Source organism: Toxotes jaculatrix, chromosome 16 (genome assembly GCF_017976425.1).
Source record: "Toxotes jaculatrix isolate fToxJac2 chromosome 16, fToxJac2.pri, whole genome shotgun sequence".
In the NCBI taxonomy this organism is placed as follows: Eukaryota; Metazoa; Chordata; class Actinopteri; family Toxotidae; genus Toxotes; species Toxotes jaculatrix.
Genome location: NC_054409.1, coordinates 15,645,502 through 15,660,754, shown reverse-complemented (window position 1 = coordinate 15,660,754; position 15,253 = coordinate 15,645,502). Strand labels below are relative to the sequence as shown.

At 39.9% G+C, this 15,253-nt stretch overlaps 2 protein-coding genes across 2 annotated transcripts in view; both read right to left on the bottom strand.

Annotated features, from left to right (window-relative positions):
* Positions 1-1,746, bottom strand: part of bmpr1bb (bone morphogenetic protein receptor, type IBb) — a 50,463-nt gene extending 48,717 nt beyond the window's left edge. Inside the window, exon 1 of the mRNA XM_041059325.1 lies at positions 1,255-1,746. The gene's annotated coding sequence lies outside the window, so the exon portion shown is untranslated. The remainder of the gene's footprint in view (positions 1-1,254) is intronic.
* Positions 1,747-1,944: 198 nt separating this feature from the next.
* The window catches only part of pdlim5b (PDZ and LIM domain 5b), a 35,586-nt gene continuing 22,277 nt past the window's right edge, over positions 1,945-15,253 (bottom strand). The window contains exons 4-13 of the mRNA XM_041058442.1: positions 14,653-14,686; positions 13,844-14,367; positions 10,327-10,481; positions 9,401-9,428; positions 7,035-7,198; positions 4,668-4,848; positions 4,298-4,478; positions 3,687-3,807; positions 3,488-3,603; positions 1,945-3,363 (exon numbers count right to left, since the gene is read on the bottom strand). Coding sequence (XP_040914376.1) covers positions 3,274-3,363; positions 3,488-3,603; positions 3,687-3,807; positions 4,298-4,478; positions 4,668-4,848; positions 7,035-7,198; positions 9,401-9,428; positions 10,327-10,481; positions 13,844-14,367; positions 14,653-14,686 — 1,594 coding nt within the window. The 3' untranslated portion in view covers positions 1,945-3,273. The remainder of the gene's footprint in view (positions 3,364-3,487; positions 3,604-3,686; positions 3,808-4,297; positions 4,479-4,667; positions 4,849-7,034; positions 7,199-9,400; positions 9,429-10,326; positions 10,482-13,843; positions 14,368-14,652; positions 14,687-15,253) is intronic.

Sequence of the window (15,253 nt, the reverse complement as noted above, 5' to 3'; positions counted from 1 at the left end):
TGGTGGGTGGTGGTTTGATAGCTGTTTAATATTACCAAAAAAACGCTCACTCAGCTCTGCCTCAATGAGCTCTTCTGTCCTGTAGAGAGGCAGAGGGTTACTGGTGCATTCAAAGACAACACCACAGACCTGCACGAGGTGCAGCCGGTCTCTGCACGGCCACTGAGATGCTGATGTAAACATCAGGACCTCAGTGATGTCACAGACATCAGCTCTGGTTCACTGATGCTTAGTGATCAACTGCAGAACACAGTGAGGTTTTGTGCCATGCATTCAACAGTCAAATACTGCCACGGACCCTATGCCACTATACACTGACAGGCAATGGTGTCTTTAGCTCACTGCCAGACATTAGCACATTCACAGAGCTTATAAATGGTAGACCTTATTACTCTTTTCCCCCTGCACTGTACATCTTTAACTCCCTCTTCAATAATTAACAAGAGTTGAAAATAATCTCACTACCAGGCCAATTTAGTAGCTCTCAGCCATATCACATGATCTTTATCAACAGCAGGAGTTTACTCAGTTTGCCATGGATGTGACAGCTTAACTCAAATTAACATGGACGAGAAGTTCTTAAAGTTCTCAGAAAAAAATGAAAATTTGAACAAATACAACTTCATGAAAAGTGGGTAAAATATATCTGTGATGAAGATCATGCCATATAATCAAAAGGTAAAGAACAGCAACTATAAATGGTGGTCTTATAAATGTAAGATAACTATAAAATTACCCCCCCCCAAAAAAGTTAAATAAATAAATAAAAATAAGATAAAACATGGCACCAATAATTTAGCAACATATTTTGGATGTACCTGAACAGACCTACATTACTTTAACTTTATCCATCAGAAGCTCAATAATCAAATCACTGGGTTAATTAAAACGCCTATCACCGTCTGTTCTCCCTCACATCAGGTATTAAAATACACTGAGCAGCGATCATAGCACCAATTAACTGATAAGCACCAGCATCATCACAGACTCACACACCAACACAATAACACACCAACACAATAACACCGACGGGGGGTCCCACTGATCGCCCCGCAGCTGCCGAACTCCGCGCAGGCAGCTAAACAAGCACTTCAGCTGAACTGTAATGACCAGCAGCACGCCAAACAAACTACTGATCCCCTCCGTGTTTGAGTGAGGACGGCTTGATAATCACAACCGCAAGACTACGAGCTGCAGCTCAAACTGAGCTCCGACAGACCGAGCTCTCTGTTTGTTAAGGCGAAGTAAACTCACCGTTTTCCTCTCGCTTTGAAACCACTTGATCCAAGTTTTTGTTGTTTGATTTGAACTCAGCTGCGCTCTCTTTTATTTGCATGTGTCCCTCTGTCTTCTGCCAGAGTTTTCCAAGTGTACCACGGGTCTGTTTTCTTTTTTTTTTTCCCTGAAGCTGGTTAAATCTCATGTCGTCCAGCAAACAGCTCCCACCTCCGACGTCTTGGAGAAGTGCACATCAATGCGCTCAGCTCATCTGTTTGTACAGGGACATTTTCTTACAATAACACTCGCATAATAAACTCATGACCGTCAACACTGCATGTCTTTTTTTCCTGTTGTCTGTCATTCCCAAATTATATTGCTGTATATAACCTGAAGAAAACTATTATTAGACAAGGGAGAATGCACCAAGTGTGTGAGCGCCTGGTGGGTATTGTTTCTCCTGTTCCTATGGAGATATGTACTTTTCCCTCTTACTGCAAGTGTATGAGGCAGCTCATGCTGGTGCCTGTCTGCCTGTCTCTTAAAGTTCCCTGAATAATGCACCATTTCTCTCTATGCATTGACAAACATAAAAAAGCACATGTGTACAAACAAGGTGTTTGCAGAAGGAAGAGTTCCTTTTGAATGCTTCAGTCCAGTGTCAACCACAAACGTGATGGGATAGTGTGAAAGAGCTACAATATATGATATACTCAAAAGCTTTGATGTTGTTTCATGTACTCACTGTTGAACCCTTTTATTTGAAATGAAAGTAAGAAGAGAAGTGCTGATTTAAGCACAATGTCCAATCAGAAAATATCCAACACAAATACAAACTGTCTTTTTCTATACATAGAAATTGTGCAAGACAAAATTAATGCTGACAGCAGCTTCTGGAAGTATATATTAAAAATTGTTTTGTGTTAATTGACTGAATTCTACCAAAACATCACAAAAAAAAAAAAAATCAGTGAGACAACATGACAAAGTCCTGACGGGTAAATGAGTATAGCATATACACTGCCACAGTTGAGGGTTCAGGTCCTCAATGTGAAAAAAAGTTTTAAAAAATAATAATAAAATTAATAAACACATTAACTAAGAATTTATCAACATAGAATTCTAACTAATAGTATTTTAATGTCAGAAACTACTTGAATGAAATACATTTTTAGGTGCGTGTTCACTATAAGCATGCACACTAACTTCTTTGCTCCTGAATTACAGGCTTTGAAAAATAAAAACAAACAGCTGAACATCACTTCCTGGTCTGTCTTATTATTACAGAGCCTCTTCAGAGCCCAGTACTCCTGGGCTATACTTTATCCTCATCATTGTCATGCATTAACTATAAAACCGAACTTATGCAGTGTCTAATTTACACACTGCTGTGTACATTACCAATTTGTGCTTTTGTTTAGTGGAAATGATTAAAAAACATATTACTTTAAAATAATAATAAAATAATAATAATAATAAAATTTTCCATTTTCCATAAGTCTTTTGTTTCCACAACACATTAACTGAGTGCTCCTTGCTTCAAATAAATATTTTTCCACTTAAATAATTCTAATTTCTAAACCTTGCACTCACTTTACTAACACAACATAGCTTTCCACATCAACTTTTGCTTTTGACTATGCGACTCCCGAGGGGCTCAGTAGGTCATTGCAGTAAACTACATGTATCCTATTCTGTGTTAGACTAAAATGCCCACCAAGAGCTTAACACACCACCCACACAAATAAAAATCCCAGCACAAACACATATAAATATCCACTTGCACAGATATAGAACTGGCAGAGGGGGCTAACAGTGTATTCAAATGTACTCCAGAAAGCTGAAATGAAATAATCAATGAGCAAATTCAAACAATACTATAGCAAAAATAAAGCTTACAGTGGAACCTCTGACCCAACATTATTCTAACACAATAGACAAACTAATCAGTTTTAAAATCAGTTTTATCTCTGAAAATATTTAATATCTGACTGAAATATAAATTGCTGTAAACTGACACCATTGCCCTATGCCGTTCATATTCACAGAGGCAGGTCAGATGTTGAGAGTGTGGGCATGTTTCTTGCACAAAGGCTTATCTTTTTTGGAGAAGAATGGCTGACTTTCCAGATTAGTAGAGCAAACCTGCAGAGAGAGCCAAAGATATAGAGAGCCGTGTTGTTATTTCAAGCTATATTCTCAGCACTTTCTAATTTTTTTAAATTTAAACATTGTCATCTCTGGGAGGGAAGCCGTCCCCTAGACCTACCGCACACACAAAACAGGTGTCATGCCAGGTGAATCCTAGAACCTCCAGGAACTTGTCCCCTGCCTCGATGGGGAAGTCGCAGCCGTGGCAGTTGGTCCCAAACAGGTTGTAGTAGTCTGAGTAAATAGTGCATTGACATGTTAATCTGTTTGCACACAAGGTTGTCTTTACAAAATATTTTCTGGGCCTCCTGCTGTACCTTTTTCACAGTATGGCCTCCCATCCTCCATGTGAAACATGTTGCTTCTGATTGGCTGTTGGCAGGCGGTACACACAAAACAGAACACATGCCAGGTCTGTTTCAGGGCATTCATGACTTCCTGTAGAGAAATTATAAAAAACAAATGAGGAACAGCTTGTTGAAGTTAATATCACACAGTCCTAATATGATCAAAGTTGTCTTGTTTTTTTTTTTTTTTTTTTAATAATTTGAACATGGTAAACATTGTTTTTGTAAATGAGACAGACAAACCTTTAGACTCTGAGGATTATGTTGTTTTATTAGATGTACTTAGATTTTGTGACACCTTTTAATGTCAAACAATAATTTCTATGTGTTTTGAACTTATTATTATTTCCCAGCAATCCCTTTGACGGAATTTGTTCTACTGCGACCGCATTTCTTTTAATAGTTCAATGAGAGCATTAATCTTCAGTGTATAATCATATTCACCACAATGGATTAAACAGCCAGCCAGCCAGCCAGCCAGCCAGCAACAGTGAATGATGATTAAAGTCTTAGTAAAGAATACATTAGCAGTACAAGCAGACTAAGGCAGAGAACAGTATCCCTTCGGTTTTGCAACTCACCCCCAGAATCTTCTGGGAGCAGCGGGCGCAGGTGGGAGCGAAGAACTGCTCGTAACAGCGTTCGCAGTACACCTGGCCTCTCTCCTCCACAAATCCACGGTCTGCCAGGGAGGAGTGGCAGTGAGCACAGTTGAATTCCTCGGGGTGCCATGACATGCCCATGGCCACAAGGAATGGGCCCCTAGTGAGATCAAGCAAGGGACAGAGGATTCCAGGAAAATCATTCAAATGAAAAGAGAAAAGAGAAAAGATCCATCTACACAGCATAGGCAGAATTTTACATTTTTTAATCAAATTCTGTAATTGTTGAAACATTTTTTTATGGTACCAGATTTCTTATTGTGAATGCAGTTTTTCTGATGCTAGGTACCTGATAACGTTGTTGCACTTGCTACACATCGGGGTGCGTGTACCAGCTGGGATGTGCTCAGCCCGCTGCACCAGAGAGTTGAGGTCCTCTGGATGTGGCTGCGGGGTGGGGCGGTCCGGACCTTTGGGAGCAGGATTGGTTACTTTGCCAAACGAAGGAGCTGCTCCACCCTTAGGAAAACCTAAACCACAAGGAAAAAATAATGGGTCATTATTCAAACGGAAAACTAACCGCCACAGCATGAGTAGATACTAGATAAAGCTTTAAACAAAATAATACACTACACTTCTATAAAAATAAGGCCTTTCCCCACTAATTTCTCAGCATCACTTGACCAGAACATATGTGCACAGTTTAGGTGCGTGTTGTCAGATAATGAATGGGAATGATTTGATGATCTCTAACCTCCATGCCTGAAGCATGAGACAGCTGGGCTGGCCAGAGCCACCCCACCCTCCACAGATGAGGGATTGATTTTTCCCACTGAGGGAAACAACACATTCCCAAAGTCAGAGGAGACACCTGGAAAAATAATCCCCCTCCTCTCATCTCAAAACATGTGCAGAGGATGCACTGTTTTTCCTTCTCTTTCTCAGTGTAAAGACATATTCAGGATGGAGGTCACTGCTGGCCATCCTCAGAGGGAGTGCTGGGGGGTATGGGGATTGAGGGACAGAGACACTACTGAAAGAAAGCACTGTTATAAAAGACCTGGGAGGTCAAAGGACAAGTGCTCCCGAAATTCCCTTGTAACAGTGAACAAACAAACTTAATAAACAGAACAGATTTTGTATTTCTGCACTAGAACTACTAGTTAGTATGGAAAATGCGTTGATACAGCATTTAGGCCATTCTGTTGGTAAACAACATTATACAGAAAATAGTATAACAGTTAACTGTAAATATAAAATATGGAAAAACCCCTGGTTATGGCCCTGTTCCAGCGTTGTTTTAGTATAACCTGATGTCTGTTGCACTTTAGTAGTTAAATACTGAAAGTGACAAAAGAAAGTAACACCGAGTGCCTGTGTCATGTAGCCAACAAAGTCAGTTCAGAAAAGAAAATTGCAAAATGCAGATGATGAAGTTACTCCTCAGATACTAAACAGATCTTTTAATGATATCATGACTTAGAATAAACTCTCACTTTTGTTAGATTTAAAAACTATCGCTTTTTACATTAAGGTGGATGCCAAAAAAGATATTTTAAATTATAAAATTTAAAATGACAATAAAGTGTCATCATATGACATTATCTGTGTGAAAGCCGGCACGGTCGGGTGGATGGTGACAGGCTGTCAGCAGGGCAAAAGTCTGAACAAATCATTGGATGAGAGCAAAGATTGAGCGTTCAACCACATGAAATACGACAAACACAATCCATTTGCAAGTCTGTCATTTCTGTCTTGCTGTGTAAGAAAGATGAGAAAAAAAGTCAGCAAGAGGACACATTCACACTGGATCACAGCAGGACTGCAAATCTCAGTTTTGTCTGCTGTGTCTCTCTATATTTAAAGACAGAAGAATGGCGAGCAGTGCAAACAGGTCACTATGATAAACTATGCATTGTATTGAGAATTTATTGCATCATGCACGGTCTAAACATTCTAATTCTGATTTCCTGCTTTAGAAGGTGCTGGGAGTTAAATTGCTAAAATTATTCATTCATGTAAATATATTTAGAGGTCAGGCAGCACATACCTCATACCCAACCCCGTTCCACATGGTCACTATGAGATACATGCTTATTTACTTGAACTCAAGTATGTGTTAATCTGATGAAAAACACAGCCAACAGAGAACTAACTGTGGCCTCTCCTACTCTCTATCTGTGGCACCTTTCAACAGCCATTTCTTAAAAAGGCCTCTGGAGAAATACGCTAGGGCACATAGTGTATCTGTTCATGTATGAGTGCATACTTGTGTCTTAGTATTGCTAATAATGACCCTTGACTGATGCCTTTCAGCAAATATTTATCCCGACCACCTCAGGGTCTCGTGGAAAGGGCTGCTGTATTTAAAGAGCAGCCTTCACACAAAATAAAATACATAATTCTCAATTTCACAATCTATTTAACTAAGGCAATCTTGGGAAAAGCTAATAATCTTAGCTCATTAACGGAATACCTCTGGTTTTTTATAGAGCTCATAATCTTAAATGGCTTACTGTCAGGTATTAAAACCTGCAATAAATGCTGCACTGTAGCTGAGCAGCAGTGATTTAGAAGAGTGGGGCTGCCCTCTATGGGCTACAAGGAGCAACTACACATAATTTTACATTCCTGGCAGAGGCAGAACCACAACCATTTAAGCAGCAGTAAATAACAGGAGTGGGGGAGAATTTCAGTACAGTATATGTTACTCTACCTGATGGACCTCCGGGCTGGTAGGAGGGCTTGCTCTGGGCTGCAGGGCTCTTGAATGTGGAAGCAGGGACAACGTTGCCATTCCTGGGTGCTGCTGCAGATTTGGAATATGTTTTCGCTGCAGGCGACGTGTGCACAGCAGGAGTGGTTTTGTCAACTGCCTCACTAAGAAACACATATATACATACTTCATATGAATCATACTCACAACTACAGTCACACACACACACACACACATATATTTGTATGTATATATTCTGTATTTGCTTATCTTTCTTACTGCTTAAATAGACGAGACTGAGCAAAGGATTTTCACAAAGACATTAACCAGCTTGAAGCTGTTGATTTTTCAGCCACAGCATACTGCATATTAATAAAATCAGAACCTACTGTGCTGTCAGCAACAGATTTATGATTATGCTGTATCATGTTTAATCCTGTTTTATGTGTTTTCTTCCTCTCATCCAGTGAAAGACATAAGAATCGTGACTAGGGAAAGTGATGTACACAATCTGTTGATCTACGCAATATCATCCACTGGTCTTATACTGTATGACACACGCACATTTACCAGCAATTATGAGCATATTTCTTTGGTGTCTGTGACCTGTTCACAATCAAAATGTGAAATGTGGAGTTCAGTTCATTGTGTATTTTAGTCTGGCACCTTATCTTCATGTTTTTTTGCTTTGAGTGGTAGGTTTGAAAGATGTGTGGCAAAACCAGGAATAACAGTGTGGCAAAAACAGGAATAAAATGTCTGATTTATGTGAAGTGCAGAAACTTGTCTTGACAATAATAAGAGCTGGTTGGCTACATGACAACAGCACAATGGAAAGAATTACACCATTTTATATGGTTGAAATGATTGAAAATCCAGTGCCTCCAGTACTGTTGCCTAAAACAGAACTGATTCATATTTCATTGTGCTTGGAATAATGTTCATTTTTGTATCATTGCTGTAATCAGTTCACTTTATCTTTAAATTGAAAACAGACATTTTTAACTTTATACTCTTCATACACAGCTAATTCCTTCACACCACAGGTCTGTGCCCACCAGAAATTCCTAATTAACAGGTTGACTATGTTCTGCCAGGAAAGAAGAAAAGAAAGAATGAAAGATTTAGAGATAGGCAACAGAAGTAAGGAAAAAAGTTTATTGAGGTAAAGTCATCAAAAGTTGACAGATCAAACTACTTCTGTTAGTATAGAAGATAGACAAAAAAAGATACAGACATGCACACAAAAATAAAGTATAAGATTACAGAAAGTGCGCAGAGGAAAGTGTAGGCTTGGACATAAACAATATGCTACATATAGCTAGAAGATAAAATAATATATACTTTGGAACAATTTTTACAGCAGGGTTTGTTTGCTGGTCATTCACTTTTTTCATGCCTAGTGTGCCAAATGAAGGCTATAACTATGCTGGTATGCAAAAGGAGGCAATGTAAGTTAAAAAATGGTCAAAATAAAACAAATAAAACATTAAACAAAACAAAGCATACTTTTGTCTACTGCACATTGAGCACTCGTGCTGAGACGTCATGATGCCAATCCCTCAGTTTGTTGTACTTGTGTCCTATAACTTCAGGGTCCAACTTGTTTGCTCTGATTTTTCCCATAAGACAAGATTAGAAGAGGAAAGGGGGGAAAAAAAGGGTAAAGTTGGAAGGTTAAGATAGGAGAATAAAAGTAAAAAGATAATACAAGAGGAAGCACTGGAACAAATGAAGGAATAATAGCAGGTCATGGAAATGCACAGCTGGAAATAAATATAAAAGAAGAATTACAAACCAAAGGCAGATGCGTAAGATCTGCTCTCTCTCTCTTTAGGAACAGCACACTAAATAAAATCTCACTAACAGAAGGAGAACAGGAATCTCCTTCTGGCAGGGTTGCTATTACCCACAATACCACTTAATTACCCACGCTTTCCAATGAGTGACACACTGATTGGTTGGGGATTTAGTATGGAGTGCAGACTGTGGTTACTGCAGAGTAAATCGACTTAAGACTGAGAAGAGCAGTAGCCATTACAGCCTATGTTGAGTCTATGGCTGTCTGCACTGAACCATCTTCCTCTGAGAGCTCTCAGTGCGGTCTCCCCAGATTTAGCCTTAAATTAAGTGTGATGCTGTGGGACCATAAGATAAGGAAATCAGGGCTTAACTTTGAATCACAGGGTAATAGATGTGCTTACATGAGTACTTTGAGGGCCAATTTTGAAGTTGAAACCTCTATAATCAAGAAATTATTAGAACTATAACAACACCATTGCTAAAACAGATGCATTGCATACAGCACTAAAAAAAGTACTCGAACAAAAGAGAAAGGCAGATGTAAAGAACCACCAACAACTTACTTCTTTCCACTGTTCTCTGGAACTTGCTCTGCAACAATAAAAGGGAAAAAACATCAATGAAAATAAAGAAAAATATACAAGAAACGGACAGTAAGAATATGGGCAGAAACTCTTGTTAAAAACAATGCTCCTACTAGCTGCAACTCTATCGCTGCTCCAACTTATTTTACATTCATCATGCAATCATAAGAAATGAAAGTAATCCCTGCAGCCTGGACCCTGATAGGACTTCGTGTCCAATTGTTCACAGCTGCCAAAATACCAAGCACACTGAATATACATCAAAATGTTCAAAGCACATCACATATCCCACAAAGGTCTGGTAACATCATTTGGCAAAAGGAGAGGAGGAGACAGACAAATATCTCATGTTACTTTATTCTAATAAGTGAGTTACTGTAAATGTCACTGTGCATCAGCTGAAGAGATCCGCACACGCACAACCCTTAGGAATGGAGGACGGCCCAAAGCCACAGCGCTCTCATGTAACCGTCTATGTCACTTATAGTCAACACAGTAAAATGAAAAATAAATCAAATTAAGTGGTGATGAAAGCTTTCCTCTATTATTTAAAAGCGATGAAATCACCATAATCTACAGGGGCAACTGAGTTTAGATAAAATAAATATGATTATAAAACAGGGGAAGTAATGAAAGTCAGTTATAAAGAAAAAATGATGCAAAATAACACCCTAAGACTGGTCTTCTTTGGATAAATATGTTAAGTGCTCCTGCCTACAGTGATTTAAAAGATCTAAAATCAACTGGAAGCATTCCCGAGCTGAGCCTCACAAAAACTCAGCTAGTTTCAACAATTTAAAAAAAAAAAAACAAAAAAAAAAACATGAGTAATAAGTCTCAGCAGTGTTAAATCTGTATCATCTACCTGTCTAAGGCCATGTGAGCACTCTGAAGTTGGTACCCACCATTTTCAGTGCCAGTGAGCTGGGCCAGGATACGGAAGGAGCGGGACTGGGAGGTGCCCGTTCGGGGGTGCCAGTCCTCCGTGTCCTCAATCAGACGCTTCTTGCTGGCATCGCTCAGTGGGGATGCGTGATTCTCAGGCTCTACAACAGGTTTCCTGCACAATCAGATCAACCAAGAAATGATGATGCTGCAGACATGGAAAGAAATTGTTTTAAAGTATAAAGTATATTAATAAAACAAACTGTTAAAACCATTATTACGCTGTTAAATATTAACAGTTCAAGTTAATAGTACAACAGAATGCAGGATAACAATGCTATACAGACAAGTTCACAAGCAACTAACATTTATAGTATTCATATCAACCCCAACACACAGCATGCAGTATGTATGCATATATACCACTACATGAGTGCTCCACATTCAATCACAGTGCAGCTTGTAGATACATGTTTGACACCATGACCTAACAGCTGTTAGGTTTCACAATTACCTCCTAGGTCTAGTGGGAGGTGGAACTCTGCAGATGAGCAGTGAGCATTCAGCGAGGAAAGATGCACAAAGGTAGAAACAAATTTAAAGTCACATTTGGTGCCAAGCATACTGTATGCATTATTTATATAGGAAAGTTATGAAACTGTTCTGACCTATACTTAAGACTTGTCTGAGGTTCACTATTAGGGAAGAAAACCACAGAGCATAAGACTCCTAGATGATAAAACTATATGAAGCAGTGTCAAAGGGTATTTATTCCCAATAGTAAGCAAGTGAAGAGCTGTTAGATTAACTATACTAAAATGAGGAAATTCACATTCACTGCACATTAACATCAGTGAGTGTGACAGTGACCATATCTCACCACAAGATGGGAGTAATGTGCTTTGAAAACAAGAAGATCACTCTCCACACATAATTTAAGGGTAATCTAGAATGCAATAATATTTATGTTAAGTGTTTACATGCAAAGTTTAGTTCAAGTGCTGTTCCAAACTGTGAGTAAATGTAATGTCAAACGTGCAAATATTTACAATTTTTTTCAGTGTGTGTGTGTCTATGTATCTATATGTGTGTGCCAGGTGAGTGGAGGTGAAAGATGATCAAAGACAGCACAAGTCAGGCTATTCTTAGACAAAACAGAATATACTTGGCTGCGATTTAAATGGCCTTGAGTAAACATACTGACACTGGTAGCAGATAAAGCTAGACAGACACAGAGCTGGGTGACTTCAGCAGAGCGTGCTGACAGGCCTGGCTGCTCTGGGTGTAAATACATTAGCTAAAAACAGAGCTTGATGCCACTGAGAAAATGAATGGACAATTCAAGCTGACCCCTACAGGGTGTCCTGTGGTGTCACAGAGATGGATGATCTTCAAGGTTTTGCAGTTTGTTTGGACCTTGAAATGAGCACGTACTGTAAGTGGATGAGCACGAACGTGAGGTTTGTGAGGGTTAGCTCAAAGAGGTGCAAGCATGCCTTTGGTAATCATAAACCAGAGAGATGTGAAGGCTGTAATCACATTCCACATGGTTAGAGAGCCTCTATATTATCATTCACAGCACTAACTTGATGTCTGTCTCTTCTTCCTCCTGTTGGCAAAGAAAAGGTAAATGGAAAAGAATTGAAGCCAAGAAAAAGCATGAATAGACCAGTTGGAGAAAAAGAGCATAGTTGCAACACATGACCTTTAACTGAAAGGCCCTTCTGAGAGAATGTGTAGATAGAAAACCACAAAAACCACACAAACCAAGCATGCAGGTCAGGAAACAAACACACACATGCACCAGCAAATACACTCCGCCTCAAAAAGCTGACAGTCCAAGGTTCCAGGTGACAGAAAGACTGAAGAGGTGACACTGAAATGCTCTGCCTAACAAGGACACAACACTAACTCTCATGAATTAATACTTAAACGTATTATGAAAGTGCTGATAATTTCCATGACCTTTGTTCTCTGACATTTTTGATCAAATGTACTGTAAATATTGCCAAATGTGCCACTCTCCCCACTGTTAACTTTGTAAATCATATAAAGACATAAGTAGGTTTCACACATATATTTAGGTGTGAAGGAGTCCAAGAAGCTTTGCTCATTTAAAGCCAATAAAAACAGATATGTGACCTATTTTTTCAGGTGACAGAAAAAAGAATAAGTGGCAAAGCTCTTAAACCAAGCTCAGTCTTTTGTAACCCAAACTGTGAGCCAAAACTCTGCTGATGAAGCCCGGTCCAGCCAAACTTAGCTCTGTCCCTTGTCCCTTCTGGCTAATTAGAAACAAGTGTTAGACCAGTAGCGCCTGTTGGGCAGACTGTGTGTTTGGCAGAAAATTGCGAACCCCACTGCCAATTAATGATAGGCAGGCAGTAGCATCATTTAGCATGTTGTCTAGACTCTGTTCCTTTTCCAGTTGCCCTGTGGAATATTCAAACAAGATGTGCGGCATGCCTCGGATTTAACTTGTATGCAGCTGTGTGAAAACTTAGGTGATGGACTGTTTCAGTGTTAGCTTTTTAAATGAGACACATATTTTGGGAAAACTGGGCATGAAGTAATATAGGAAAAGCAGAATGGAGTATTGCATTTTCTGTAATACATGTACATTCCTTTGGATCTGTGGACCACAACTCCTTCTTGACCTGCTGACTAAAGCACACAGTGTAGGCATATTACTGAAACACATAATCTTTCACATTTACACCAACATTGTGAGATTGCTCTATATACACTGTATATCTACACTCAATAATCCCTTTTAACACAGTAAAAACATATATAAATTCCCACAAAAACCAAGCCATGAAGTCCAATGAGCTCTCTGTAGACCTCCACAATAAACTTTTGGGGAGGCATAGATCAAAGCAAGAGTATAAATCCATTTCTAAAGCTTTGAGTGTTCCTGGGAGCATAGTGGCCTCAATAATTTGGTTGTTATAATAAGTTTAGAACAACCAGGACCCTGGAGTTGGCCGTCTACCCAAACTAAGTGACTGGGCAAGAAAAGCTTTGGTCAGAGAGGTGAAAAGGAACCCAGAGGTCCCTCTAACAGAGCTTCAGAAGTCCTCTGCAGAGGTGGGAGACTCTACAGGATGGATCACCATTTCAACAGCACTCCATCAATCAGGCCTTTATGGTAGAGTGGCTAGATGGAAAACACTTAGTGTAAAAGGCATATGAGAGCCAACGGCACAGTTTGCCAAACAGCATTTAAAGGACTGAGAGCATGAGGAAAAAGATTATCTGGTCTGATGAGACAAAAATTGAACAGAACTCCAAGCACAGTGTCTGGCGAACACCAGGCACTGCTTGGACACCTGGCAAATACCATACCTACAGTGAAGCACGGTGGTGGCAGCAATCAAGCTATGGGGTGCTTCTCATGATCAGACTGGCCATAACGGTGGTCTAAATACTTCCTGAAGCCACTGCATATGAGAGACTTGAGCTTTACCCTTCAGATAAAGAAAGGGACAGTGTAGGAGAAAAAACTATTATTACTGCATTAGGAATGGTACCTACCCATTGAAGTGGTCTGACAGCCCCTGGCTCTCCAAAAGACCTCGTCTCTGTCCCATAGCAACCTCAGAAGCATTGGCATTAGAGTAGAGGTTGATAGGTGTGTTATAGACGGAGGGCTGTGGGACAGTGGGATGGGAGGAGGGTGCTGTCACTCTTGCTGGGGAGGAGGAGTTAGATGAAGAGGAAGAGGCGGATGGGGATGTGAAGGTGGAGCGAGCAGGGCTGGGCCTGGAAACTGAGTTGGCTGGAGCTGAGTCTGGGGCAGGGAGGCTGGACTTCAGTGGAAATGGAGGCTGTGGTGGCTGAGAAGGGGCAGCTGGCGTGAAAGCAGATGATTCAGAAGGAATGGAGGCTACTTTGGGAGCAGCTGGGGAAGAAGAAGCTGTAGCCACACTGCTGTCCCCCCCAAACGGCCGAGCTGTCTTGTTGTATGCAGGACTGGGCTGACTTGATGGCTTGGTGTATGTGGTGCTTGGGGCAGGTTTAGTGATTGGGACAGGCTTAATGATTTCTTGAGGTTCGTCCTGGATAAGAGTGGGGACACACAACATGCACAAACAGCAAATCCACAATAAACTCATGCATGTAAACCAGCATTCCCAAAAAGCACTGCACAACAATCACATCAAAATCAACAGTGTTCTCACACGGCGGCATGAATGAAAGTCATGCCTGTGACATACAAGTTTAAGAGGTGCTATAAAATGTGGCCTCTTAGATCAGTTATGCATGCCAACATTCATATAACAAATAGAATTCAGATTCACATTTGTTAATAAACAGTCTTAAGTGAATATTTGACTTCATACCTTAGGCACTCCATCTTTAGGAGCATTGGAGGGTCTGTGAAAACAGAAAGAGAATTATACAATCACTGCTCAGAAAATATATGTATAGTGTATAGCTCACATTCATCATTTTGCAATTATGAGTGGGCATGATGGGATAGAGCAAGAGAAGGTTTATGTCATTTGTAGTTAAGGCATTAAAACTTGCAAAAATACCAGTATGCGTGAACACACTGTACTTCAGGGCGTACATCTGATTTACACTTATTACTGAAGCAGCTGTCAGTTTAATCACCTATGGGAGGGTGGTCTGTTTGTCTCTTCTCTTGAGATGTCCTTAATAGAAGCCAGGAAGTATCCAGCAAACCTGTCATCCCTTGTTTCTGTCTCTTTCTTAATATTTTCTTTCTTTTTTTTGTTTTATTGTGTACCACAATATTAAAATATAAAAACTACACACCTTTTTTTCAAGCATGTATTGTGTATTAATGCATGTTATAAGTGCAGTACAGTACACCGCTTTTCATGTCAAAAAAGACACTTGTAAGGTAGCTTAAATGTCTTAAAATCACTGTTAGTGAAGCACTGAAATTCAAATGCAGACAGATGCCTTTGTTAATAA